Source organism: Elephas maximus, chromosome 13 (genome assembly GCF_024166365.1).
Source record: "Elephas maximus indicus isolate mEleMax1 chromosome 13, mEleMax1 primary haplotype, whole genome shotgun sequence".
Taxonomy (NCBI): Eukaryota; Metazoa; Chordata; class Mammalia; order Proboscidea; family Elephantidae; genus Elephas; species Elephas maximus.
Genome location: NC_064831.1, coordinates 105560970 through 105584500, shown reverse-complemented (window position 1 = coordinate 105584500; position 23531 = coordinate 105560970). Strand labels below are relative to the sequence as shown.

Sequence of the window (23531 nt, the reverse complement as noted above, 5' to 3'; positions counted from 1 at the left end):
CGCAACCCCTGGCACTAACACTGGTCTGTGGCTGCTTTTGCGCTACAACGGCAGGCAGGGTCCAGCAGGTGCGAAAGAGGCCATGTGGCCCGCAAAGCCTAAAATATTTACCACCTGGCCCTTCAGATAAAAAGCGGGACTCCCCTTCCTGAGTTAAATGGATAAATGCTCAGAAACACTGACCACAAGGCTGTCTGAAGACCAGATCTGAGGGGGAAATGCGAGTTATGTGTCTGCATCAGGCCCACAACTACACAAAGAGGCAGTGATCATACCAGTAGGGGGTGCGGACAGTGCAATAAAGAAAAAGCAATGGAAAGAGGGGAAAAGAGAAAACTAATGCCAACAGAGTCAATAAACTGCCCTAATAAACTTGTAGTAATAGGAAACCAACAAAAAGTGTGCTGGGACTGGTGGGCTCACACCACGTGAGGGAAGCCTTTCTTCCCTCCAAGCGCTATTCTCAGCTTCCTCTGAGCTTAATTTTCAGAGAAAGTTTACGTTACGAAGAAGAAAACATATTCCATGATGAGAGATTTGCTTAAGGAAAATAAATGCTGGGAGTTAGGAATTTGGGTTTAGAACAACTCAGGGGCTTACAAGATTGACTTATCTATCAAGTACTATTACAGAAAATTGAGTTAATTTTTGAGAGTAGCTTATCATGACGGCTTATTTGCCAAAGCTGAGATATTTGATAGTGGAAAATGTGTGCTAATTTTATAGATAAAAGAAAAGCCAAACTTCTTTATTTAAGAATACATATTTTTTTTATAAACATCTTAACCATGCGTGATATAAAGGGCAACTTCATTTGCAGTATATTCTATTTCTACTCACATATTTGCTTGGGACAGGGAACGAACCTATGTATCTACCTGATTCAAGTGGTATTTTCTGAAAAAATCTTTAAAGAAATTGACGTTGCATTTCTAAGACAATGGTAGCTATAAATGTTTTTCAAATCACAGCATTAATAAATGCTTTAAAAAAACCCATTGCCATCGAGTCGATTCCGACTCACATAGGACAGAGTAAAACTGGCCCATAGACTTTCCAAGGAGCGCCTGGCATATTTGAACTGCTGACCTTTAGGTTAGCAGCCGTAGCACTTAAGCACTACGCCACCAGGGTTTTCTAATAAATACTTAGTGGATATATTTTTAGAAGATTGCTGAGGAAAAATAAAAGGGAAGGGAAAGTCTTTCAAAGAATTTCCATCTTCGTTTTCCCGGCAGTCTCTTATGTTATACTGAATGAATAGCAGACACCAAAAAAACAGTCTTCCCTCATGCTATCAAAACATCTTCTTTCCAGAGGTCATGGCCACAGGACTCTCTCTTAGCCCAAAACTAAAACCATTCTCAAAGCCAAACTATTCAAAGATTAGAGTGGACTATAAGACATAAAATGATCCTGGTGAGGAGTGAGCTTCTTAGCTCAAGTAGACACATGAGACTATATGGGCAGCTCCTGTCTGGAGGTAAGATGAGAAGGCAGAGGGGGACAGGAGCTGGCTGGATGGACATGGGAAATACAGGGTGGAGGGGAGTGTGCTGTCACATTGTAGGGACAGCCACTAGGGTTTATATGAGAAATTGACTTGAGTTGTAAACTTTCACCTAAAGCACAATAAAAAGAAAAAAAAAGGCGGGGGGGGACATCACCTTTCATCCTAACACTTTTGGATACACTGGGCTCCTTTCTGGCCGTGAATCTGCAATCTGCGTAGGAGGACTGTTCTGGCTGCAATCCACGTCAGATCGTTGGTCAAGCTGCCATCCTACTCGGAAAGCCCTGCCTTGAAATTGACAAGAAGTTTTCCTCTATAAACGGCAGATCCCACAGAGGATTTGGGGTCCCCTGACGAACAAGAGCTGGAAGAGGAGCACGTCTTTGAGATACAGGGCCCTGCACTAAGAACCTCCCAGGTCCAGTAAAGAGCTGCGCATGGGTGAAGGGCTATAGCACTGAGCCAGTAACACCGAAGACCAAGAGAAATGGTAGCAGCGAGAGCAGCGGCAGCACGGCTGAAGCAACCAGCACAGCAGCGTCGCGCGGCAAGGTTCGACGGCAGAGCAGGTGGCATGAGGTCCAAAAGCAGAGGCTTGGGCGCACCCTGCCCAGCAACTCTGTTCCTAGAGCTGCCGTGACACATGGCCTGGAGCAGAGGCTAGGCCAGGGCTCTTCCCCAAGACTGCTGGCTGGGAGCTGGACCAGTCAGCCCGGCGCAGAGCCAGCCAAGACAGAGAGAAAATCTGGCATCTGCACCGTGGCACCTGTTCACACCTGAGGCATGACATGCCTGGTCAGGGACATAGAGTGAACAATGGCTTTTGAGAAGGGCAAGCCAGTCACCTTTAGATACAAATGTATCCTTACCCTCTGGTGCAAAGCGGGCCATGCACAGCAAGCAGTCTCCATCCCTGCCCAGGGTGGAACTGGCTTTCTGTAAACCTGTTCCTATTGTTTACAGTTTGCTTTCTATGAGTAATAACAACTTCCACTTTGCCAACACTGTGTAAGTTTCTCCTGTGCACAACACAACTGGACAGGATAGACGCAGCACCCATGGAACGGTTGATGCCATTGGGTGGAATTCTCATCCTAGCAGAACCGCAGCTGCTTTGAATTTTAAGGCAACCTGTGGGTACAACACACACACTCTCCTCGGCTCCTTCTACACACCGGTTGTTCCCCTGCATTCACAGTTGGCTGCTTTATGATGTGTTTGCACCCCTCACCCATCCTGCACATCTGGGAAACTGTAAAATATTCCTAGCTAAGAGTACTTACTACAGTTCCTGACATGTGAGGCTCCATTAATGCAGTTTCCCTTCCTTAATAAATCACCGAAAAGATTTGCATGTTCCTACCTGGTTAATTTTAATGTACATTTGACACTCTATTGATATGTTATGAAGCTGTAATATTCTTTGACTTTTCAATATTGTTCAACATTTAGATTCCTACATATAGTCATAATAATTTTTTTTCCCTACTCACGTTTTCCACCACTCGTCTGTCAGTTCGTCATATTGTGGTGGCTTTCGTGTTGCTGTGATGCCGGAAGCGATGCCACCAGTATTTCAAATACCCGCAGGGTCACCCATGGTGGACAGGTTTCAGCAGAGCTTCCAGACTAAGACAGACTAGGAAGAAGGACCTGGTGATCTACTTCTGAAAAAACCGGCCAGTGAAAGCCTTACGAATAGCAGTGGAACCCTGTCTGATACAGTACGGGAAGACGAGACACCCCCCCCCCGCCCCCCGGTTGGAAGGCACTCAAAACACGACTGGGGAAGAACTGCCTTCTCAAAGCACAGCTGACCTTAATGACGTGGGTGGAGTTAAGCTTTTGCAACTTTCATTTGCTGATGTGGTAAGACTCAAAATGAGAAGAAACAACTATAAACACCCATTAATAACAAGAATATAGAATGTATAAAGTATGAATCTATGAAAACTGGAAGTCCTAAAAAATGAAATGGAACACATAAAGATCGATATCCCAGGTATTAGTGAGCTGAAATGGACTGGTATTGGCCATTCTGAATCTGACAATCATATGGTCTACTACTTCAGGAACGACAAATTGAAGAGGAATGTCATCGCATTCATCACCAAAAAGAACATTTCAAGATATACCCTGAAGTACAACACTGTCACAGTGAGAGGATAATATCCGTATGCCTACGTCTTAGTCATCTAGTGCTGCTACAACAGAATTGCCGTAAGTGGATGGCTTTAACAAAGAGAAATTTATTTTCTCACAGTTTAGTATGCTAGAAGTCCAAATTCAGGGCATCAGCTCCAGGGGGAGGCCTTCTCTCTCTGTCAGCTCTGGAGGAAGGTCCTTGTCATCAATCTTTCCCTGGACTAGGAGCTTCTCTGTGCAGGGACCCTGGGTCCAAAGCATGCGCTCTGCTCCCGGCACGAAAAGGGAAGAACACACTTGGTATTTCTCAAGCTCAAAGAACCGAAGAAAGAATTCAAGCCTCGAGTTGCAATATTGAAGGATTCTATGGGGAAATTATTGAATGCACAGGAAACATCAAAAGAAGATGCAAGAAATACACAGAATCATTGTACCAAAAAAAGACCTGGTCGACATTCAACCATTTCAGGAGGTAGCTTATGATCAGGAACCAACGGTGCTGAAAAAAGAAGTCCAAGCTGCACTGAAGGCATTGTTCAAAAACAAAGGGCTCCAGAAATTGACAGAATACCAACTGGGATGTTTCAAAAACAGATGCAGCACTGGAGGTGTTCACTCATCTGTGCCAAGAAATTTGGAAGAAAACCACCTGGCCAAGTGACTGGAAGTGATCCATTTGTGCCCATTTGAAAGAAAGGCAATCCAACAGCATGTAGAAATTAACAAACACTATCATTCATATCACACACAAGTAAAATTTTGCTGAAGATTATTCAAAAGCAGTTGCAGCAGTACATCGATAAGGAACTGCCAAAAGTCCAGATTCAAAAGAGAACGTGGAACTAGGGATATCACTGCTGATGTCAGATCTTGGCTGAAAGCAGAGAATATCAGAAAGACGTTTACCTGTGTTTTATTGACTATGCAAAGGCATTCAATTTGTGTGGATCACAACAAGTTACGGATAACATTACAAAGAATGGGAATTCCAGAGCACTTAATTGTGCTCGTGAGTAACCTGTACATAGACCAAGAAGCAGTTGTTCGAACAGAAAAAGGGATACTGTGTGTGGTTTAAAGTCAGGAAAGGTGTGCGTCAGGGTTGTATACTTTCACCATACTTATTCAATCTGCGTGTTAAGCAAATAGTCCGAGAAACTGGACTATACGAAGAACGGGGCATCAGGGCTGGAGGAAGACTCATTAACAACCTTCAATATGCCGATGTTACAACCTTGCTTCCTGAAGAGGACTTGAAGCACTTACTGTGGAAGATCAGAGACTACAGCCTTCAGCATGGATTGCACCTTGACTCACAGAAAACAAAAATCTTCACAACAGAATCAAACGACATCGTGATAAACAGAGAAAAGACTAAAGTTGTCAAGGACTTCATTTTACTTGATTCACAAGCAACGTCCATGGAAGCAGCAGTCAAGAAATCCAACAACGTACTGCATTTGGCAAATATGCTGCAAAAGACCTCTTTAAAGTGTTAAAAAGCAAAGATGTCACCTTGAGGACTAAGGTGTGCCTGACCCAAGGCACGGCATTTTCAATCACCTCACATGCATGTGAAAACTGGACAGTGAATAAGGAAGACCAAAGAAGAACTGACGCTTTTGAATTGTGGTATCAGTGAAGAATATTGAATATACCATGGACTGCCAGAAGAATGAACAAATCTGTCTTGGAAGAAGTATGGCTAGAATGTTCCTTAGGAGCAAATATGGTGAGATTTTGCCTCAAGTACTTTGGACATGTTATTGGGAGGAACAAGTCGCAAGCGAAGGACACCATGCTTGATAAAGTAGAGGATCAGTGAAAAAGAGGATGACCCTCAATGAGATAAACTGACTCACTGGCCGCAACAATGGACTCAAGCATAACAACGATAAGGATGATGCAGGGCCTGGCAGCGTTTTGTTCTGCTGTGCACAGGGTCACTATGAGTTGGAATGGATTGGAAGGCACGTAACAACAACAACAGTCATTTTCTAAGGTTAAGTTCCTCAGAGCAAGACTTCTGACTTAAAGATCAGGAACACTTGGATGATTCAGGATATCCATTGCCATTCTGCCTTCTGAAAGGTTGTATTCATTTGAGGTGAATATCTTTTCTTTTTTCATTCTTCCTTTTTTAAGTTTTATTGAGATACAATTCATGTACCATACAATTCACCCATTTAAAACACACACTCATCGGCTTTTAGTATATTTAGAATAATGCATCAACACCACAATCAATTTTAGAACATTTTCATTATTCAATTTCTAAAAGAAATTCCTTACCACTCCTTAGCTATCACCTAACAATCCCTCCATCCCCGGCAACCACCTTCTGTCTCTGAAGAGTTGCCTACTATGGACATTTCATATAAATAGAATCGTACAATATGTAGCCCTTTTGTGACTGCCCTTTTTCACTTAGAGTAACGCCTTCAAGATTCATCCATGTTGTAGCACGTATGAATAGTTACTTTAATTGCCAAATAATATTCCACTGTATGGATATACATTTTATTTATCATTTAATATTTTGGTGAACATTTGGGTTGTTTCCACGTTCTGTTAAGAATATTATGTGCAAGTTTTTGTGTGGATATGTTGTAATTTCTATCGCTTATATATCTGGGAGGGAAATTGCTGGATCATGTGGTAACTATGTTTAACTGTCTGAGAAACTGCCAGGACATCTTCCTAAGTGGCTGCGCCATTTTAGATTTCCATCACCAGTGCACAGGGATTCCAATTACTCCAAGCCTTTGTCACACTTGTTATTTTGCTTTTTGGGCATAGCCATCTCCAGTGGATGTGAAGTGGCATCTCACTGTAGTTTTGATTGGCATTTCCTTGATACTGTCGTGAAGTCCCTGAGTGGGTGCAAATAGTTAATGCACTCCACTGCTAACCAAAAGGCTGGAGGTTCAAGTCCACCCAGATGCACCCTCAAAGAAAAAGCTTGGTGATCTACTTCCAAAAAACCAGTCACCAAAATCCTATGGAGCACAGTTCTATTCTGACAAATAAGGGTCACCATGAGTTAGAGTTCATTCGACTGCCACTGGTTAATTATGTTGCACATCATTTGTTTATTTGCCATTTGTTTATCTTTCTTGGAGAACTCTCTATTCAGATAATTTGCCTATTTTTTAACTGGGTTATTTGTCTTTTTGGAAACCCTGGTGGCATAGTGGTTAAGTGCCACAGCTGTTAACCAAGAGGTCAGCAGTTCGAATCTACCAGGTGTTCCTTGGAAACTCTATGGGGCAGTTCTACTCTGTCCTATAGGGTCGCTATGAGTCGCAATCTACTCGAAGGCAGTGGGTTTGGTTTGGGGTTTTTCACTTGTCTTTTTATTATTTAATAGTTTACATATATATACTAGATACAAATCCCTTATCAGATACATGATTTAAAAAACATTCTCCACTCATCTATTTAACTTTGGGGTGCCTTTTAACATTCTTGATCACATCCTTTGAAGCACAAAAGTCTAATTTTGATGATGTCTAACTTACTTTTTTTTTTTTTTTTTTGGTTGCTAGTCCTTTTGGTATCATATCTAAGAAGCTGTTGCCTAATCCCAGGTCACATTTTTTTTTTTTTTAGTCCTTTTGGTATCATATCTAAGAAGCTGTTGCCTAATCCCAGGTCACATAGATTTATATCTACGTTTTCTTCTAAGAGTTTTCCACTTTTAGCCCTTATATTTAGGTCTTTGATACATATTGAGTTAATTTTATATATAGTTTAAGGGTTCAACTTCACTTTTTTTCATATGGATATCCAGCTGTCTTGATACAGCATGTTGAAAAGACTATTCTTTCCCCCACTGAATTGTCTTGGTGCTCTTGGCCAAAATAAATTGACCAAAACTTTGAGGGTTTATTTCTGAAAACTCAACATTACTTTACTTGCGATAGCTCTTGTCTTATGTTTACTTACTTACTTACTTACTAATTTTTCCTACGTACAGCTTCAAGTAGCTGCCTAGTGTTCTTTCCTTTCCATCTGAAGGACTCCCTTTGGCAATTTATGCAAATAGGTTCCAGTGGTAATGAATTCCCACAACTTTTGTTTATTTAGGGATGTCTTGATTTCACCCTCGTTTCAGAAGGACAGTTTGGTCAAATAGAGAATTCTTCGTTGACGGTTCTTTTCTTTCACTACTTTATTTATATCGTTCCATTGTCTCCTGGCCTGCAAGGTTTCTGTGGAGAAACTGGCACTTAATCATACTGAGTACTCCTTATTGTGTTATACTGGGCTTCTCTGCTGTCTTTGATTACAAGGTATGGTGGGGTAGATATCTTTGGGTATATTCTATTTGGAGTTCATCAAGCTTCTTGGATTTGCAGGTTCAACTCCTTGCTCAGGTCTGGAAAGTTTTCTGCCATTACTAACATTCTTCAAATGTTCTTTCTGATCCTTTCTTTCTCTCCTCTCCTTCCAGGATTTTCATAATGTATATGTTTTTTTGCTTCATTATGTCCCACAATTCCATTTGGCTTTACTCATTTTTCTTCCTTTTTTCCTTGTGTTTCTCTTGGAACTCAATACATTTGATTAGTTTGTCCTCTAGTTCACTTATCTTTTCTTCTGCCTGCTCAAATCTATTGTTGAATCCCTCCCTTGAATTTTCCAATTCAGTTATCTTATTCCTCAGATCCAGCATTTCTTTCTTTTTTAATGTTTTCTATTTCCTTACTGAGACTCTTTTTGTTTCCTGATTTCCTTTCATTCATTTTCTGTGTGTTCTTTAAATCCCTTGAGTATAGTTAATGTTGTTGTTTGAAGGTCCTCTATTTTTTCCATCATCTGGACTCCCACAAGGCTAGTTTCTGCCTCTTCATAATGTTCTTTTGATTGGGCCACCTTTTCTTTCTTTCTTTTTTTTGATTTATTGCATCTTTAGTGAATGTTTACACAGCAAATTAGGTTCTCATTTAGCAGTTCATACACATACTGTTCAGTGATGTTGGTTTATTTTTCACCATGTGTCAACATTCTCATTATTTGTGTTCTAGTTGTCTCATTTCCAGTAATCTAGTTTCCCTGCCCCCTTACCTTCTCCTCTTTGCTTTAGAGTAACTGTTGACTGTTTGGTCTCATATAGATGATTTTTTAAAGAAGTGCAGTACTTACGGGTAATATTCTTTATTTTATGAGCCAATCTCTTATTTAGCTAAAAGGTGACCTCAGGGGATAGTTTCTGTGCAAAGTTTAAGGAGTATCTCAGGGCGATAGTCTTGGGGAGTCCTCTCTTCTCAACTGGTCCAGTAAATCTGGACTTTTTAAGAATCTGAATTCTGTTTCACATTTTTCTCCCGTTCTATCAGGATTCATCTATTGTGGCCCTGATCAGAAAGGTTGGTAGTGGTAGCCAGGTACCATCTAGTTCTTTTGGTCTCAAGGTAGATGAGGCTGTGGTTTGTGTAGACTATTAGTCCTGTAGACTAGTTTCTTCTCTGAGTCTTTGGTTTCTTTCTTTCTCTTTTGCTCTAGATGAGTAGATACTAGTAGCTGTATCTTAGATGGCCACTCACAAGCTTTTAAGACCCCAGACACTACTCATCAAATTTATTAACTATATTATGCCAATTGACTGAGTTGTCCCATGAAACTATGATCGTAAGGCTTCAAACTCAGAAAACCAAACTAGTAAGGTGTTTGGTTATGTCTAAGAAAAAGTATCTGTAACCATGCCCCCAATGTGCTTTAGTACATATATATATATATATTATCGTATATATACACATACATATACCAAAAAACCAAACCAAACCCACTGCTGTCGAGTCAATTCTGACTCATAGCGATGCTATAGAACACAGTAATACTGCCCCATAGAGTTTGCAAGGAGCCCCTGGTAGACTCGAACTGCTGACCTTCTGGTTAGCAGCCGTCATACTTAACCACTACCACTAGGTGTGCATACACATACATGTATATACATATAATATAAATACATCTATATGCACACATATACATACGTATATATACCTATACACATATTTGCATACATACACACATATGCAATCACATATATATTTTTTGGTTGCTGTTGCTTTTTTTTTTAGTTGCTAGGTCATCCTTTCTTGTTTCCTTGTATGCCTTATAATTTTTTGCTGAACCTGGAGCATTTGACTATTATACTTTGTTAACTCTAGAACTCAGAATCTTCTCTTTTCCCAGCGATTAAGTTGTCTGTATGGTTCTTTTATTTTCACCCTCTGCTCCTAAATTCCACTAGAGGCCACGCTAGTCCTTTCATTTTGCCAGCACTGACTGAGAGCTAGGAACAACACACTACCAGTCAAGCCTTCTCTGCAGACTGCGATACCACAGATCAGGGAGACAAGATGTCTACTGCCAGCCCTGGCACCTTCCAACAGTTCTGAGAACACGTGCCACAGTCCCCTCCTCTGAGTAGTGTGTGTTAGCCTATTGGTGTATGTAATTCACCTAGATAAGTTCAGCAGCCCCTCTCTTCCTCAGCCACTTCTCTGATTTAAGTGGCCAATTTGTTCCCACAGTCCCTAAATAGACGAAATGTGCTTTTCACAGGTTATAGGTCGCTTGATGTATGATCCAATCTCAATCACCTTTTTTTTTAATTAACTTTTATTGAGCTTCAAGTGAACGTTTACAAATCAAGTCAAACTGTCATATATAAGTTTATATCCATCTTACTCCGTACTCCCACTTGCTCTCCCCCTAATGAGTCAGCCCTTCCAGTCTCTCCTTTCGTGACAATTTTGCCAGCTTCCAACTCTCTCTATCCTCCCATCCCCCCTCCATACAGGAGATGCCAACACAGTTTCAAGTGTCCATCTGATATAATTAGCTCACTCTTCATCAGCACCTCTCTCCTGCCCACTGTCCAGTCCCTTCCATGTCTGATGAGTTGTCTTCGGGGATGGTTCCTGTCCTGGGCCAACAGAAGGTTTGGAGACCATGACCGCCGGGATTCCCCTAGTCTCAGTCAGATCATTAAGTATGGTCTTTTTATGAGAATTTGGGGTCTGCATCCCACTGATCTCCTGCTCCCTCAGGGGTTCTCTGTTGTGCTCCCTGTCAGGGCAGTCATCGATTGTGGCCGGGCACCAACTAGTTCTTCTGGTCTCAGGATGATGTAGGTCTCTGGTTCATGTGGCCCTTTCTGTCTCTTGGGCTCTTAGTTGTCGTGTGACCTTGGTGTTCTTCATTTTCCTTTGATCCAGGTGGGTTGAGACCAATTGATGCATCTTAGATGGCCGCTTGTTAGCATTTAAGACCCCAGATGCCACATTTCAAAGTGGGATGCAGAATGTTTTCATAATAGAATTATTTTGCCAATTGACTTAGAAGTCCCCTTAAACCATGGTCCCCAAACCTCCGCCCTTGCTCCGCTGACCTTTGAAGCATTCATTTTATCCTGGAAACTTCTTTGCTTTTGGTCCAGTCCAATTGAGCTGACCTTCCATGTATTGAGTGTTGTCCTTCCCTTCACCGAAAGCAGTTCTTATCTACTAATTAATCAGTAAAAAACCCTCTCCCACCCTCCCTCCCCCCTCGTAACCACAAAAGTATGTGTTCTTCTCAGTTTATACTATTTCTCAAGATCTTATAATAGTGGTCTTATACAATATTTGTCCTTTTGCCTCTGACTAATTTCGCTCAGCATAATGCCTTCCAGGTTCCTCCATGTTATGAAATGTTTCACAGATTCCTCACTGTTCTTTATCGATGCCTAGTATTCCATTGTGTGAATATACCACAATTTATTTAACCATTCATCTGTTGATGGACACCTTGGTTGCTTCCAGCTTTTTGCTATTGTAAACAGAGCTGCAATAAACATGGGTGTGCATGTATCTGTTTGTGTGAAGGCTTTTATTTCTCTAGGGTATATTCCGAGGAGTGGGATTTCTGGGTTGTATGGTAGTTCTATTTCTAACTTTTTAAGATAATGCCAGATAGATTTCCAAAGTGGTTGTACCATTTTACATTCCCACCAGCAGTGTATAAGAGTTCCAATCTCTCCGCAGCCTCTCCAACATTTATTATTTTGTGTTTTTTGGATTAATGCCAGCCTTGTTGGAGTGAGATGGAATCTCATCATGGTTTTAATTTGCATTTCTCTAATGGCTAATGATCGAGAGCATTTTCTCATGTATCTGTTAGCTGCCTGAATATCTTCTTTAGTGAAGTGTGTGTTCATATCCTTTGCCCACTTCTTGATTGGGTTGTTTGTCTTTTTGTGGTTGAGTTTTGACTTTAGAGATCAGGCGCTGGTCGGAGATGTCATAGCTGAAAATTCTTTCCCAGTGTGTAGGTGGTCTTTTTACTCTTTTGGTGAAGTCTTTAGATGAGCATAGGTGTTTGATTTTTAAGAGCTCCCTGTTATCTGCTTTCTCTTCGTCATTTTTGGTAATGTTTTGTATTCTGTTTATGCCTTGTATTAGGGCTCCTAAGGTTGTCCCTATTTTTTCTTCCATGATCTTTATCGTTTTAGTCTTTATGTTTAGGTCTTTGATCCACTTGGAGTTAGTTTTTGTGCATGGTGTGAGGTATGGGTCCTGTTTCATTTTTTTGCAAATGGATATCCAGTTATGCCAGCACCATTTGTTAAAAAGACTATCTTTTCCCCAATTAACTGACACTGGGCCTTTGTCAAATATCAGCTGCTCATACGTGGATGGATCTATGTCTGGGTTCTCAATTCTGTTCCACTGGTCTATGTGCCTGTTGTTGTACCAGTACCAGGCTGTTTTGACTACAGTGGCTGTATAATAGCTTCTGAAATCAGGTAGAGTGAGGCCTCCCACTCTCTTCTTTTTCAGTAATGCTTTACTTATCCGAGGCTTCTTTCCCTTCCATATGAAGTTGGTGATTTGTTTCTCTATCACCTTAAAAAATGACATTGAAATTTGGATCGGAAGTGCATTGTATGTGTAGATGGCTTTTGGTAGAATAGACATTTTTACTATGTTAAGTCTTCTTATCCATGAGCAAGGTATGTTTTTCCATTTAAGTATGTCCTTTTTAATTTCTTGTAGTAGAGCTTTGTAGTTTTCTTTGTATAGGTCTTTTACATCCTTGGTAAGATTTATTCCTAAGTATTTTATCTTCTTGGGGGCTACTGTGAATGGTATTGACTTGGTTGTTTCCTCTTCGATGTTCTTTTTGTTGATGTAGAGGAATCCAAGTGATTTTTGTATGTTTATCTTCAATCACCTTTTACTCCCTCTTTTTGTTTCAGAAGTTTCAAGACTCCAGGGGCAAGCATATCTCAGAGATCTGCCTTTGGGTACCTGTTGTTTACGGCCATTAACTGGTCCCTTTGTCATGTAATCTGGAGGCAGAACAATTTTTTTTTTCTTTCTCAGTCTTGCCTGGAGGGTAGCCAGGGACTGGCTTCTCCACATGGGTATTGTGCCTCCCTAGTAACTCTGGGCTCCTCCAGACAGATATAAAGAATCTAACTCACCAGACCATCAGAAGTTCATTCACCCCTCTTCTGGGCTAAAGGGGCACAACTCGCCTTTTATAGTGCATGGCTCAGTTTACAGCTGGGTGCTCCAGCCTCACTGCTATGAGGGCTGGACAGGAGGGTCTCCCATGCAATAAAGAAAAAACTCTCCTATCTTGTATGCTGGCTTTGGACTTTGGTATTAAATACATATATATTTATAGTTTTTATATGTTCTTGACGGATTGACCATTTTATCATCATATAATGCCTTTCTTTGCCTCTTGTCACAGTTGTTTTTTTTTTTTTTTTTTACCTAAGCTCTATTTTATCTGATATTAATATAGTCACTACAGTTCTCTTCTGGTCACTATGTGAATGAAATGTTTTTTCCATCCTTTGACTTTCAACCTATTTGTGTCTTTGAGTCTACTGTCTGTCTCTTGTAGATAGCATATAGATGGATCCTGGTTTTTTATCCTTTCTTCAAATCTCTACTTTATTACAGTTTAAACCATTTACATTTAAAGTAATTACTGATAAGAAAGGACTTACTTTTGTCATTTTGCTATTTGTTTTTGTGTCTTATAATTTTTTGTCCTTTGTTTCCTCCAATACTGCATTCTGTGTTTAGATGGTTTTTTATACTCAATCGTCTTGATTCCCTTATTGCTTCTTTTTGTGTATTTTTGGATATTTTCTTTGCAGAATTACATGTAACATCCTTATTATAACATCCTAACATCCTAGTTTAAATTAATATGAACTTAACTTCAATAACATACAAAAACTCTATTCCTATTCCACTCCTACTCATCTTCGTATTGTTAACACAATGTACATTTTTATATATATTAGTCCAATAAGATACCTTTATAATTCTTTTTTTATGCATTTGCTGTTTTAAATAACGTAGGGCAAAACAAGCTAGAGTTACAAATGAAAAATTCCATTAAGACTGGCCATAAATTACCTTTACCAGAGACCTTTTTTGCTTCATTATGCCTTCAAGCTGCTGTTCAGTGTTTTTGCCTTCAATGTGAAAGACTCCTTTTAGCATTTTTTGTAGGGGAGGTCTAGCCATAACAAACTCCTCAGCTTTTCTTTATCTGTGAATGTCTTAATTTCACCCTCATTTTTGAAGGACAGTTTTGTTTGATGTAGAATTCTTGGTTAACAGTTCTTTTTTTCAGCAGTTTAAGTATGTCATTCTACTGACTTCTGATCTCCATGGCTTCTGAGGAGAAATCAGCACACAATCTTATTTAGGACCACATGTATATGACAGTTCGCTTCTCTCATGCTGCTTTTAAGATTTTCTCTGTAGCTTTGGTTTTCAAAGGTTTGATTAGAATGTGTCTTGTGGTTCTCTTTGGGTTTATGCTACTTGGGAGTTCATTGAGCTTCTTGGATTTGTAGATTGATATCCTTCATCAAATCTGGAACACCTTCTGCCATTGTTTCTTCAAATATAATTTCCTCTCTTCTTTCTCTTTTCCTTCTGGGATTCCTATGATGCATATGTTGGTTCGCTTAATAGTGTCCCGCAATACCATTAGGTTTTGCTCAGTTTTCTTTTTCCTTTTCTCTTGCTGTTACTCGAAGTTGATAGTTTCATTTGCCTTATCATTCAGTTCACTGATCTTTCTGCCAGGTTAAATCTGTTGTTGAGTACCTCCTTTGAATTTCTCTTTTCAGTTATTGTATTTTCAGCTCCAATAGTTCTGTTTGGTTCTTTTTTATAGTTTCTATCTCTTAATGGAAATGATTATTTTGTTTCTGTTTCATTTTCCTGATTTTCTTTAGGTAATTGCTCATGTTTTTCTTTTGTTCTTTGAGCATATTAAAATTGTTGTTTTAATATCTTCTAGTCTGTCCATTATCCAGGATTCCATAGAGGTGGCTTCTGTGACTACATTATTATTTTGATTGAGCAATTTTATTCCCATTTCTTTGTATTCCTTATGAGTTTGTTGTTGGTGTTGAAACTGGGACACTTGAGTATTATATAACGTGGTAACTCTGGCACTCAGATTCTTCCCCAGAGATTGAAAACATTTTTTTAATTGTTGAAGGTAGTAATAATCCATCTCCTCAGTGACCTCCTCTAACTATATTTGCAGACTGCCCTCCAAAAAATGCCTGGACACCAAGGACTCTGTTCTCTAGATCATGCCCCAGAAGTGTTTTGCATAAGATTTCCTTATATTCCAGGGAAAAAACAAAATAGCTGATGTGTCTACTTCTCAGGAATTTCTGTTGTTACTTAATGAAAGCTGCAGTGAACTGTGTTTAGTGACTTCTTCAAGCTAATTTTGCAAAGTGTGTGCTCTAATTCTGTTATCTCTATAATTAGTCAGTGGCCTAATAAATTTCACCAAAAAAGAAAAAAGTTGTGCTAGCCCTTTACATTTTTGCTTCCAGGAGAAGCTGCTACTTATAGATGGACAAAACCGTTGCAATCATCTACATCTGTCTCTCAGGACACTGCCAGACTAACCCGACTGCACAAATTGTGAAACCCTAAATTCTTGAAGAAAAAGGTCCCCACTGCCCATTCATGCATCAGATAGCTGCTCTAGGAACATGGGCTGTCATCCATGTCAGTGTTGCGGAATGGGGGATGGTAGCTAGTTGGCAAATATGCCTCACCCAGAGAAGATCAGTAGCCTGTCCCTTTATCAAGCACCCGTCTGTTTGGCTTAAGTGTTCAGTCAGGTTCTGGAGTTCCATAATAGTTGGTTCCAATTGCTCTTTCCAGTTCAATTTTTCTTTAGTGGAAAGGCAGTCCTCCAGAACTTCAAACGCCACCATATTTGTGTAATGTTATCTGTTCTAATAGTTTTTTACTGGTTTCCTTAGGATTATCTATATACAAGACCACGACATCTGCAGATATAGTATTTTTCCTTTCCCATATGGATGCCTTTTCTTGCTTAATTACATCCAGTGCAACCAAAGCAGCAAGAGTGAACCTGTCCCCTGTCTTAGTGGGGACGCGTTCAGTCTCTCACTGTTAGGTGTGGGGTTAGCCAGGGATTTTTCACAGAGGCCCTTTGTCAGTTTGAGATATTATCTTCTATTCCTAATACGTTGAGTTTTTATCATGGGGGGAGGGTGTTGATTTCATCAAATGCTTTTTCTGTGTCTAGATGATCATCTGATTTTTATCCTTTATTCTATTGATGTGGTATATTACGTTAATGATTTCCAATGTTAAACCAACCTTGCATTCCCAGGATAGATTTCACATGGTCATGGTGTATAATCATTCGTATATATTGCTGGATTTGATTTGCTAGTATTTATATTACTCAGGGATTATCGCATCTATATCCATATGAGAATATGGTGTTATTTGTCAGACTTTGGTATCAGGGTAATACTGACCAAATTAAATGAGTTAGAAAGTGTTCCCTCCTCTTCGGCTTTTTAAGAGTTTGTAAAGAAATGATATTAATTTTTGTTCAAATGTTTGCTAGAATTCACCAGTGAAACCATCTCTGCGAGAAGTTTTAATGGCCAATTCTATCTCTTTATTTGTTATAGGTCAATTCAGATTTTCTACTTGTTTTTGAGTCAGTTCGGATATGTTGTGTCTTTCTAGCAATTTGTTCATTTCATCTTTGTTATCTAATTGATTGGTACACAGTTGTTCACAGTAATTCTTACAATTCTTCTTATATCTGTTAGGTCGATAGAAATTTCTCCTCTTTCATTTCTGATTTTAGTAATTTCAGAGTTTTTTTTGCTTGGTCAGTTTAGCTAAAGTTTGAAAGTTTTGTTGATCTTTTCAAAGAACCAACTTTTGGTTTTATTAATTTTCTTGTTTTCCTTTTACTTCATTTTTCAAATTAATTAATTATTTCTTTCCTTCTGCTTGCTTTGGGTTTCATTTGCTCTTCTTTTTCCAGTGTCTTAAGATGGAAGGTTGGGTTGTTGATTTGAGATCTTCTTTTTTTAATGTAGGCATTTGCAGGTATAAATTTTCCTCTGAACACTCACTACTTTAGCTTCATCTCATAAGTTTTGGTATGTTGTATTTTCATTTTTATTCATATCAAAGTATTTTCTATTTCCTTGTAATTTCTTCTTTGACCCACTGGTCATTTAGTAGTGGTGTTTAATTTCTCTATACATGGGAATTTCCAAAATTCCTTTCTGTCGTTAATTTCCAATTTCACTCCCTGTGATCACAGAACATACTTTGTATGATTCCAGTCCATTTTGATTTATCGACACTTGTTTTATGACCAAACATATGGTCTATCCTAGAGAACGTTCCATGAGTACCTAGGAAGAATGTGCATTATGCTATTGTTGGGTGGAATATTCCATACATGTTTGTTCTGCCCAGTTAGTTTATAGTTGAAAGAATCACTTCAATTCTTCTAACACCAATGTAAATGCAGTGCTTCTTCCTCTGACCCTAACCACCAGAACTAGGTCAGATTTCACAAGTGAAAGTGCACAGTCTTACAAACTGCCAAGTCTGCTAAAGATTTCAGATGCCAGAACAAGCTTGGGAGTCCCAGAACTCCTTCACCTCTGGCCTACTGGCACAAATTCAGGGTTTCTTATTGTCTTAGTTATGTAGTGTTGCTATAACAGAAATACCGCAAGTGGATGGCTTTAACAAACAGAAATTTATTCTCTCACAGTCTAGGAAGCCAGAAGTTCGAAATCAGGGTGCCAGTCTAGGGGACAGCTTTCTCTCTCTATCAGCTCTGGGGAAAGGTCCTTGTCATCAAACTTCCTCTGGTCTAGGAGCTTCTCAGTGCAGGAACCCTGGCTCCAAAGGACATACTCTGCTTCTGGTACTACATTCTTGGTGGTATGAGGTCCCCCTCTCTCTCTGCTTACTTCCCTTGTATATCTCAAGAGAGATTGACTCAAGATACAACCTAATCTTGTAGATTAAGTCCTGTCTCATTAACATAACTACCTCTAATCCTGCCTCATTAACATCATAGAGGTAGGATTTACAACACCTAGGAAAATCACATCAGATCACAAAATGATAGACAATCACACAATACTGAGAATCATGGCCTAGCCAAGATGACACACATTCAATCCATAACACACACATCCCATCAGGAAGTCAACACTAAGTTCAGGTGTTCCCAGGGCCCCCTCATTTGTACCTGTTAGCTCCCACTACGTCCTTGAGTTCAATAATTTGAAGGAATGGCTCTCAGAGCTCAGGAAAGTGCTAAATTTAGGATTACAGTTTTATGAAAGCAAAATGATAGCCACGAAGAAATGCAAGAGGAGAAGTTCTGGGAGAGTTCCCAAAACAAAACTAACATGTCCAAAGGATGTGTTGTCCTCCCTCATACATTAATGTCTATCAACAACCAGTAAGCTCTTTGAGCTTCTATGTCCAGAGTTCTTATATTGGGGCTCCATTACATAAGCATGATGTACGTAGATCATTGTTCTTGTGACTGAATTCAACCTGCAGCCCCTTGAGGTTGGGCTGATATCACATGATGGGTCTTTCTGGTTTGACCAGCCCCAATCCAATACTCACCTTATTCACATAAACCCTCAGATCTGGAGCCCTCATATATAACCAAGACTCCAATCACTGGGTAAATTCTAAGATTTTAGAGGTTACTTCTCAAGAATCAAGGCCAAAGACCAAATTCTTCGGGTAAAGCTAATTGAAAACCCCACAGTACTGTTCCAGTCTTGTATTTCCTTGATCTCCTGCCTAGTCATTTAATCCATTACTGAAATTAGGGTATTGAAATCTCTGACTATTGCTGTTGAACTGTCTATTTCCTTCTTTATTCTCTTGGCTTTATGTTCACATATTTTTAGTGCATATTTGTTTATAATTGTTATGCCTTCCTGACAGATTGACCCTTTTGTCATTATTAAATGTCTCCAAAAAAATTTTTTTTTTATCTCTAGTAACATTTTTTGGTTAACAGTCTATTTTGTCTGATGTTAGCATATCCACTCCAGCTTTTGTTGCTTTGAATCCACTTACGATTACATCTTTTTTCATCTTTTTATTTTCAACCCATCTTTGATTCTAAAGTGTTCTTCCTATAGAGAGCCTATAGTTGGATCTTGTTTTGTTATCCAGCCTGACAATCTCTGCCCTTTGACTGAATTGTTTAATCCACAGACATTGAGTAATATTATTGATACATTTTAATTTATGTCAATCATTCTTTTTGTTTTCTATATGTCTCAAGTCTTTTTGTTTTTTATTCCTTGTTAATTACTTTCTTTGCCATTGGATGAATATTTTCTTGTGTAACAATTTAATTCCTTTACTGATTTCTTCACTACACTCTTTATGAGTTATTTTCCTAGTAGTTGGCTCTAAGCCTTACCATATACATCTTAACTTATCAGAATTCACTTCAAATTTGTACTAACTTAATTCCAGTGGTGTATAGAAATGTTACTCCTTTATAACTCTATTCTATCTTCCTCCTTCTTGTGCTGTTATTATTACATCTATATATAATAAACTCCACAATGCATTGCTATAATTATCACCTTATATAATTTTGTGTCTATTAAATAAGCTGAGAAAAAAAGGAAAGTATATATTTATAGTTTGTTATATTTATCATGTTATTTACCAGGCACCCTTTCTAACATTCTTATTGTAACATTCTCATTCTTATTTTAAATAGTTTATTGAATACACATGTTATTATATTTGGTTGCTTACATGCATTTTATTGATAGTGAGGTTTAACATTATTGTAATAAATGTACTTTCCTGTGTATGAACGGACAGGTATCCTACCTATATGGAATTTTATATCATTTTTATCAGTTAGAAGGAATTCTTTATATATTATAGGTTTAATAAATGTTATATCTGATTGAGATACTTTTGCCATTTTATTTTTTATTGTACAAAATTAACCTTTGGAATTTTTATTGCTTCAAACTTTAGAAATGCCTTATCTTTCTAAGATCTGATAAAAATTCTATTTTTTTAAGTTTTTTGTAGATAAAACCAACCTGTTGTTGTCAAGTTGATTCCAACTCATAGCAACCCTATAGACAGAGTAGAACTGCCCCATAGGGTTTCCAAGGCTGTAATCTTTACGGGAGCAGACTGCCACATCTTTCTCCCATGGAATGGCTGGTGGGTTCGGACTGTTGACCTTTTAGTTAGCAGCCAAGCGTTTAACCCATGCTCCCTTTTTGTAGATAAGCCAACTGTAATAAAGATAAAGACTCCATTTTCAAGTTTGACTGCTGACAGCCTTCAAGTCCCCACTCCTCCCTTTTCCCCTCTGCTCTAACTCTTGCCTACACGCTTCATTCCCAGAGCTGTGCATCCTTTGTGCTCTCTGTCCTTCTGCATAGGCAGAAATTTCAAACCACAAAAGCCCCAGCATGAGTGTGGAAACCCCTACCTGGACCCACCTCCTAACCACAAATAACCCAAAGTCTCCCTCACTCTTGTTTCACTCCAGACCAAACCAGAGCCCTTCTCCTTAGGAAATTCATTTGCTATTTACTGTATAATAAACTTTATTTCACATTACTTGGTGCCCATGTTTCATTTGTCCTGATATTCATAATAAAATACCAACTGACAAGTTTTGCCTAATGATGTTTTGAAATAACTTGCAAGGGCATTGGGAAGACTCTCTAGTGTCTAGGAAGTTTTCCAGAAAAGAGGCCACAAGAGTGACTCATTAATATCCATGAATAAGTTACAATTTGAAACATACTATAAAGCAAATTTCTTAAGAGAGGGTTAATAATACACAGAACTAAGTTTGAAAGGATAAAATTAAATCATATAGACTGGAATATTAAACATCTATCTTCAAGTACAGTTTTACTTTTATTATTTAACAGAAAGGTTAAAATAAAAAATTTTTAATATCTAAACTGTACATTAAATACTAAAACACAAAATCCAAGCTCTCACCCAAATGGCACTCCGAGGGCACCCAAGGGAGTCACCAGGACTGTGGGGACCGCCGTATAAGCCAAGAAATTTCCAATCTGGCCAACAGCCACTGTCAAGAGAATCACAAGGATATCATTTGCAATCATAAATTTATGTTTTAGCATTGATCACAGGGTTTAATTTTGCAAGGCTCTGATTTAAAAAGGTTAAGTCTTTACCGTTAGTTGTGAGGATGCAAATCTGGGACATCATTTATATGTTTAACAATTGAGATGGCAGAGGAAGCAGACCCAGCAGCTTCACTAGTCAAAGTACTTGGGTGAGTGGTTTTCAGCCATCTACGAAAATTCCTACTATAACCAACGGTGTTGCAACACAGGAACACATTTCCATTTTCTCCTTAACACAGATTGGTTTTAAGACTGGTCACACAGAGCTTCCCGTATGCCTTCTCAAAGGGTTTCACCCCTTCAGGCGGGCCAGGACCTATTCCAGGATAAGCAGTCAGGCCACAATGACACACTGCCGTGCATCCAAGGAAAGCACTATTGTCCACACAGGTCTGCATCAGGGGCTTCACAGAGAGGACAGCTTAAAGACAAGCACCTCAGTGAAAGAACTCAACATTTACTGGACAATTCCTTGCCTAAAAACCAATACATGACACACAAACCTCATGACATTTCCGAAATGTCTGATACATTTTCCTTTATTTATTTAAACTTGATTATGTATTTTTACATTATAACACATAACCTTTCACCTGGTACTTAAGTTGAATCAAGAAACCCTCCTTTATAAAACCAATTTTGTTGAACACAAGTAGGCAGATTGACACTTAGAATTTCACCAAATGTCAAATAGCCCAACTACAGGCAAGTAAGCTGCAGCTGTTTCTTCCAAGAAATTCTTCTCATTTCTTCACCCCAGGACAATTCGATCTAGACTGGATTCAGAACTTATTGCAGGCTGTAGGAGCCTCCTGCCTCCTCCCTCCACTACCTCCCATCGTCCTTGTCCTCATCCTACACTGTTCCATCCCACTCTCTTCCAACCAGGGGAAAGAGGCTTGGAGGAGACAGAGCAAAGACAGCCACTCTGCAGGAGGTGGGGGAGAAGGGGCATCAGGGATGACATACCTGACCCTGGGAAAATGTAGAATTACACTACCTTCCAAAGAATGGGCCATGCTCAGCCTACCCACCTCCAGCCCTGTGCAGACAGAATGACTGATCTTAAGAAAGAAAAAGAAGCAACTCCTCAACCTACAGGGTACTTACTTGCAATTGTACCAGCCCACCACACAATGTCTGTTAAATACGAAGTACCTATAAAAGAGAGATAAAAATGGATATACTGTTAGGAAACTACAAAATATTTACAAACTACATGTAAACTAAAATTGAAAGAATGATGAATGTCATAATGTTTATTTTCCCTATAAAGAATCTTTAAATTATCCTAAAGAGCTGCATGAGAAGCCATTTACAGTGACCAAGTAAAGATATTTTTTGCAACACAAAGGCCAGCTCAAACAAATAAAACCTTTATAAATTCATTGTCTTTGGCTCAATAAGCCATTCTAGAGAAAAAATATTCTTTGAAATGAGGTTTTACGTTGGTCTTAAGTGAGAGTTTGTCTTTAAAGTCCAACTCTCATGCATTTACTATACCTATTATAATTTTTTTTTTAATTTATACGATAAGTTTACGGATAGGGTTCAATGACTGGCTGCTTACAGAGATTACTCCTCTTTCATAATTTAGAACCCCTCTGATGTGTCTCCTTTTTCAACCACTGGGGTGCCAGACCCTTACATTCACCATTGCTTTTCCATCTGACACAATACTTCACGTGTATCTTCTCAAGCTACCCTCACACGTCCCTGGGCAGTGGGCAGGCAGAGGACAGGAGTTGCCCAGGCCTCCCCATCACACCAGTCCCTCTTCCTGCCCTGTTTGACAGGCACCTACAGAGAAAGGGTCTCCCAGTCTTTGAGACATATGTTTGTTCTTCTTCAGGTATGTCAAAATGCTCCTAGTCTGAGACATTCTATTACTGCAAGTTAAAGTACCTATTTCTAATTGAATGTTTTAATTCTCAGTAGTAGACCTTCAGTAATGGGGTATAATGAACATAGGAATCCAACCTGCTTACTGAAGGAGCAGAGAGATAGGTATTACAATAAAAAAAAAAAAAATACGTGCCTAAAAAATGAAATGGGGCCAATGAATAAACGTAGAGGAATTATAAAGTGAAAACATTACCATCTGGCAACATCACAATAAAAACCGAGTTAGGTAAGAATCACCAATGGATACCAACACAAGGGGACGAAAGTTTGTTAAAGAACAGGATTATGACATAGTCTAAACAAAGCACCCCCATAAACTATTTACTAATTATAAAGGGGAAAAGTCACCTTCACAGTGGTGAAGCCTAGCAGACACCACCTTAACCCAGTGGTTAAAGCATTACTAGTAATGACACAAACTGACATCATGTGCTT

General features: G+C 39.1%; 1 protein-coding gene across 2 annotated transcripts in view; it reads right to left on the bottom strand.

The window, feature by feature from the left end:
• Positions 1 to 23531, bottom strand: part of NIPA1 (NIPA magnesium transporter 1) — a 99935-nt gene that overhangs the window by 26994 nt on the left and 49410 nt on the right. For both annotated transcript variants that reach the window (XM_049906047.1, XM_049906048.1), the window contains 2 exons: positions 22302 to 22349; positions 21040 to 21130 (listed from right to left, as the gene is read on the bottom strand). In XM_049906047.1, coding sequence (XP_049762004.1) covers positions 21040 to 21130; positions 22302 to 22349 — 139 coding nt within the window. The remainder of the gene's footprint in view (positions 1 to 21039; positions 21131 to 22301; positions 22350 to 23531) is intronic.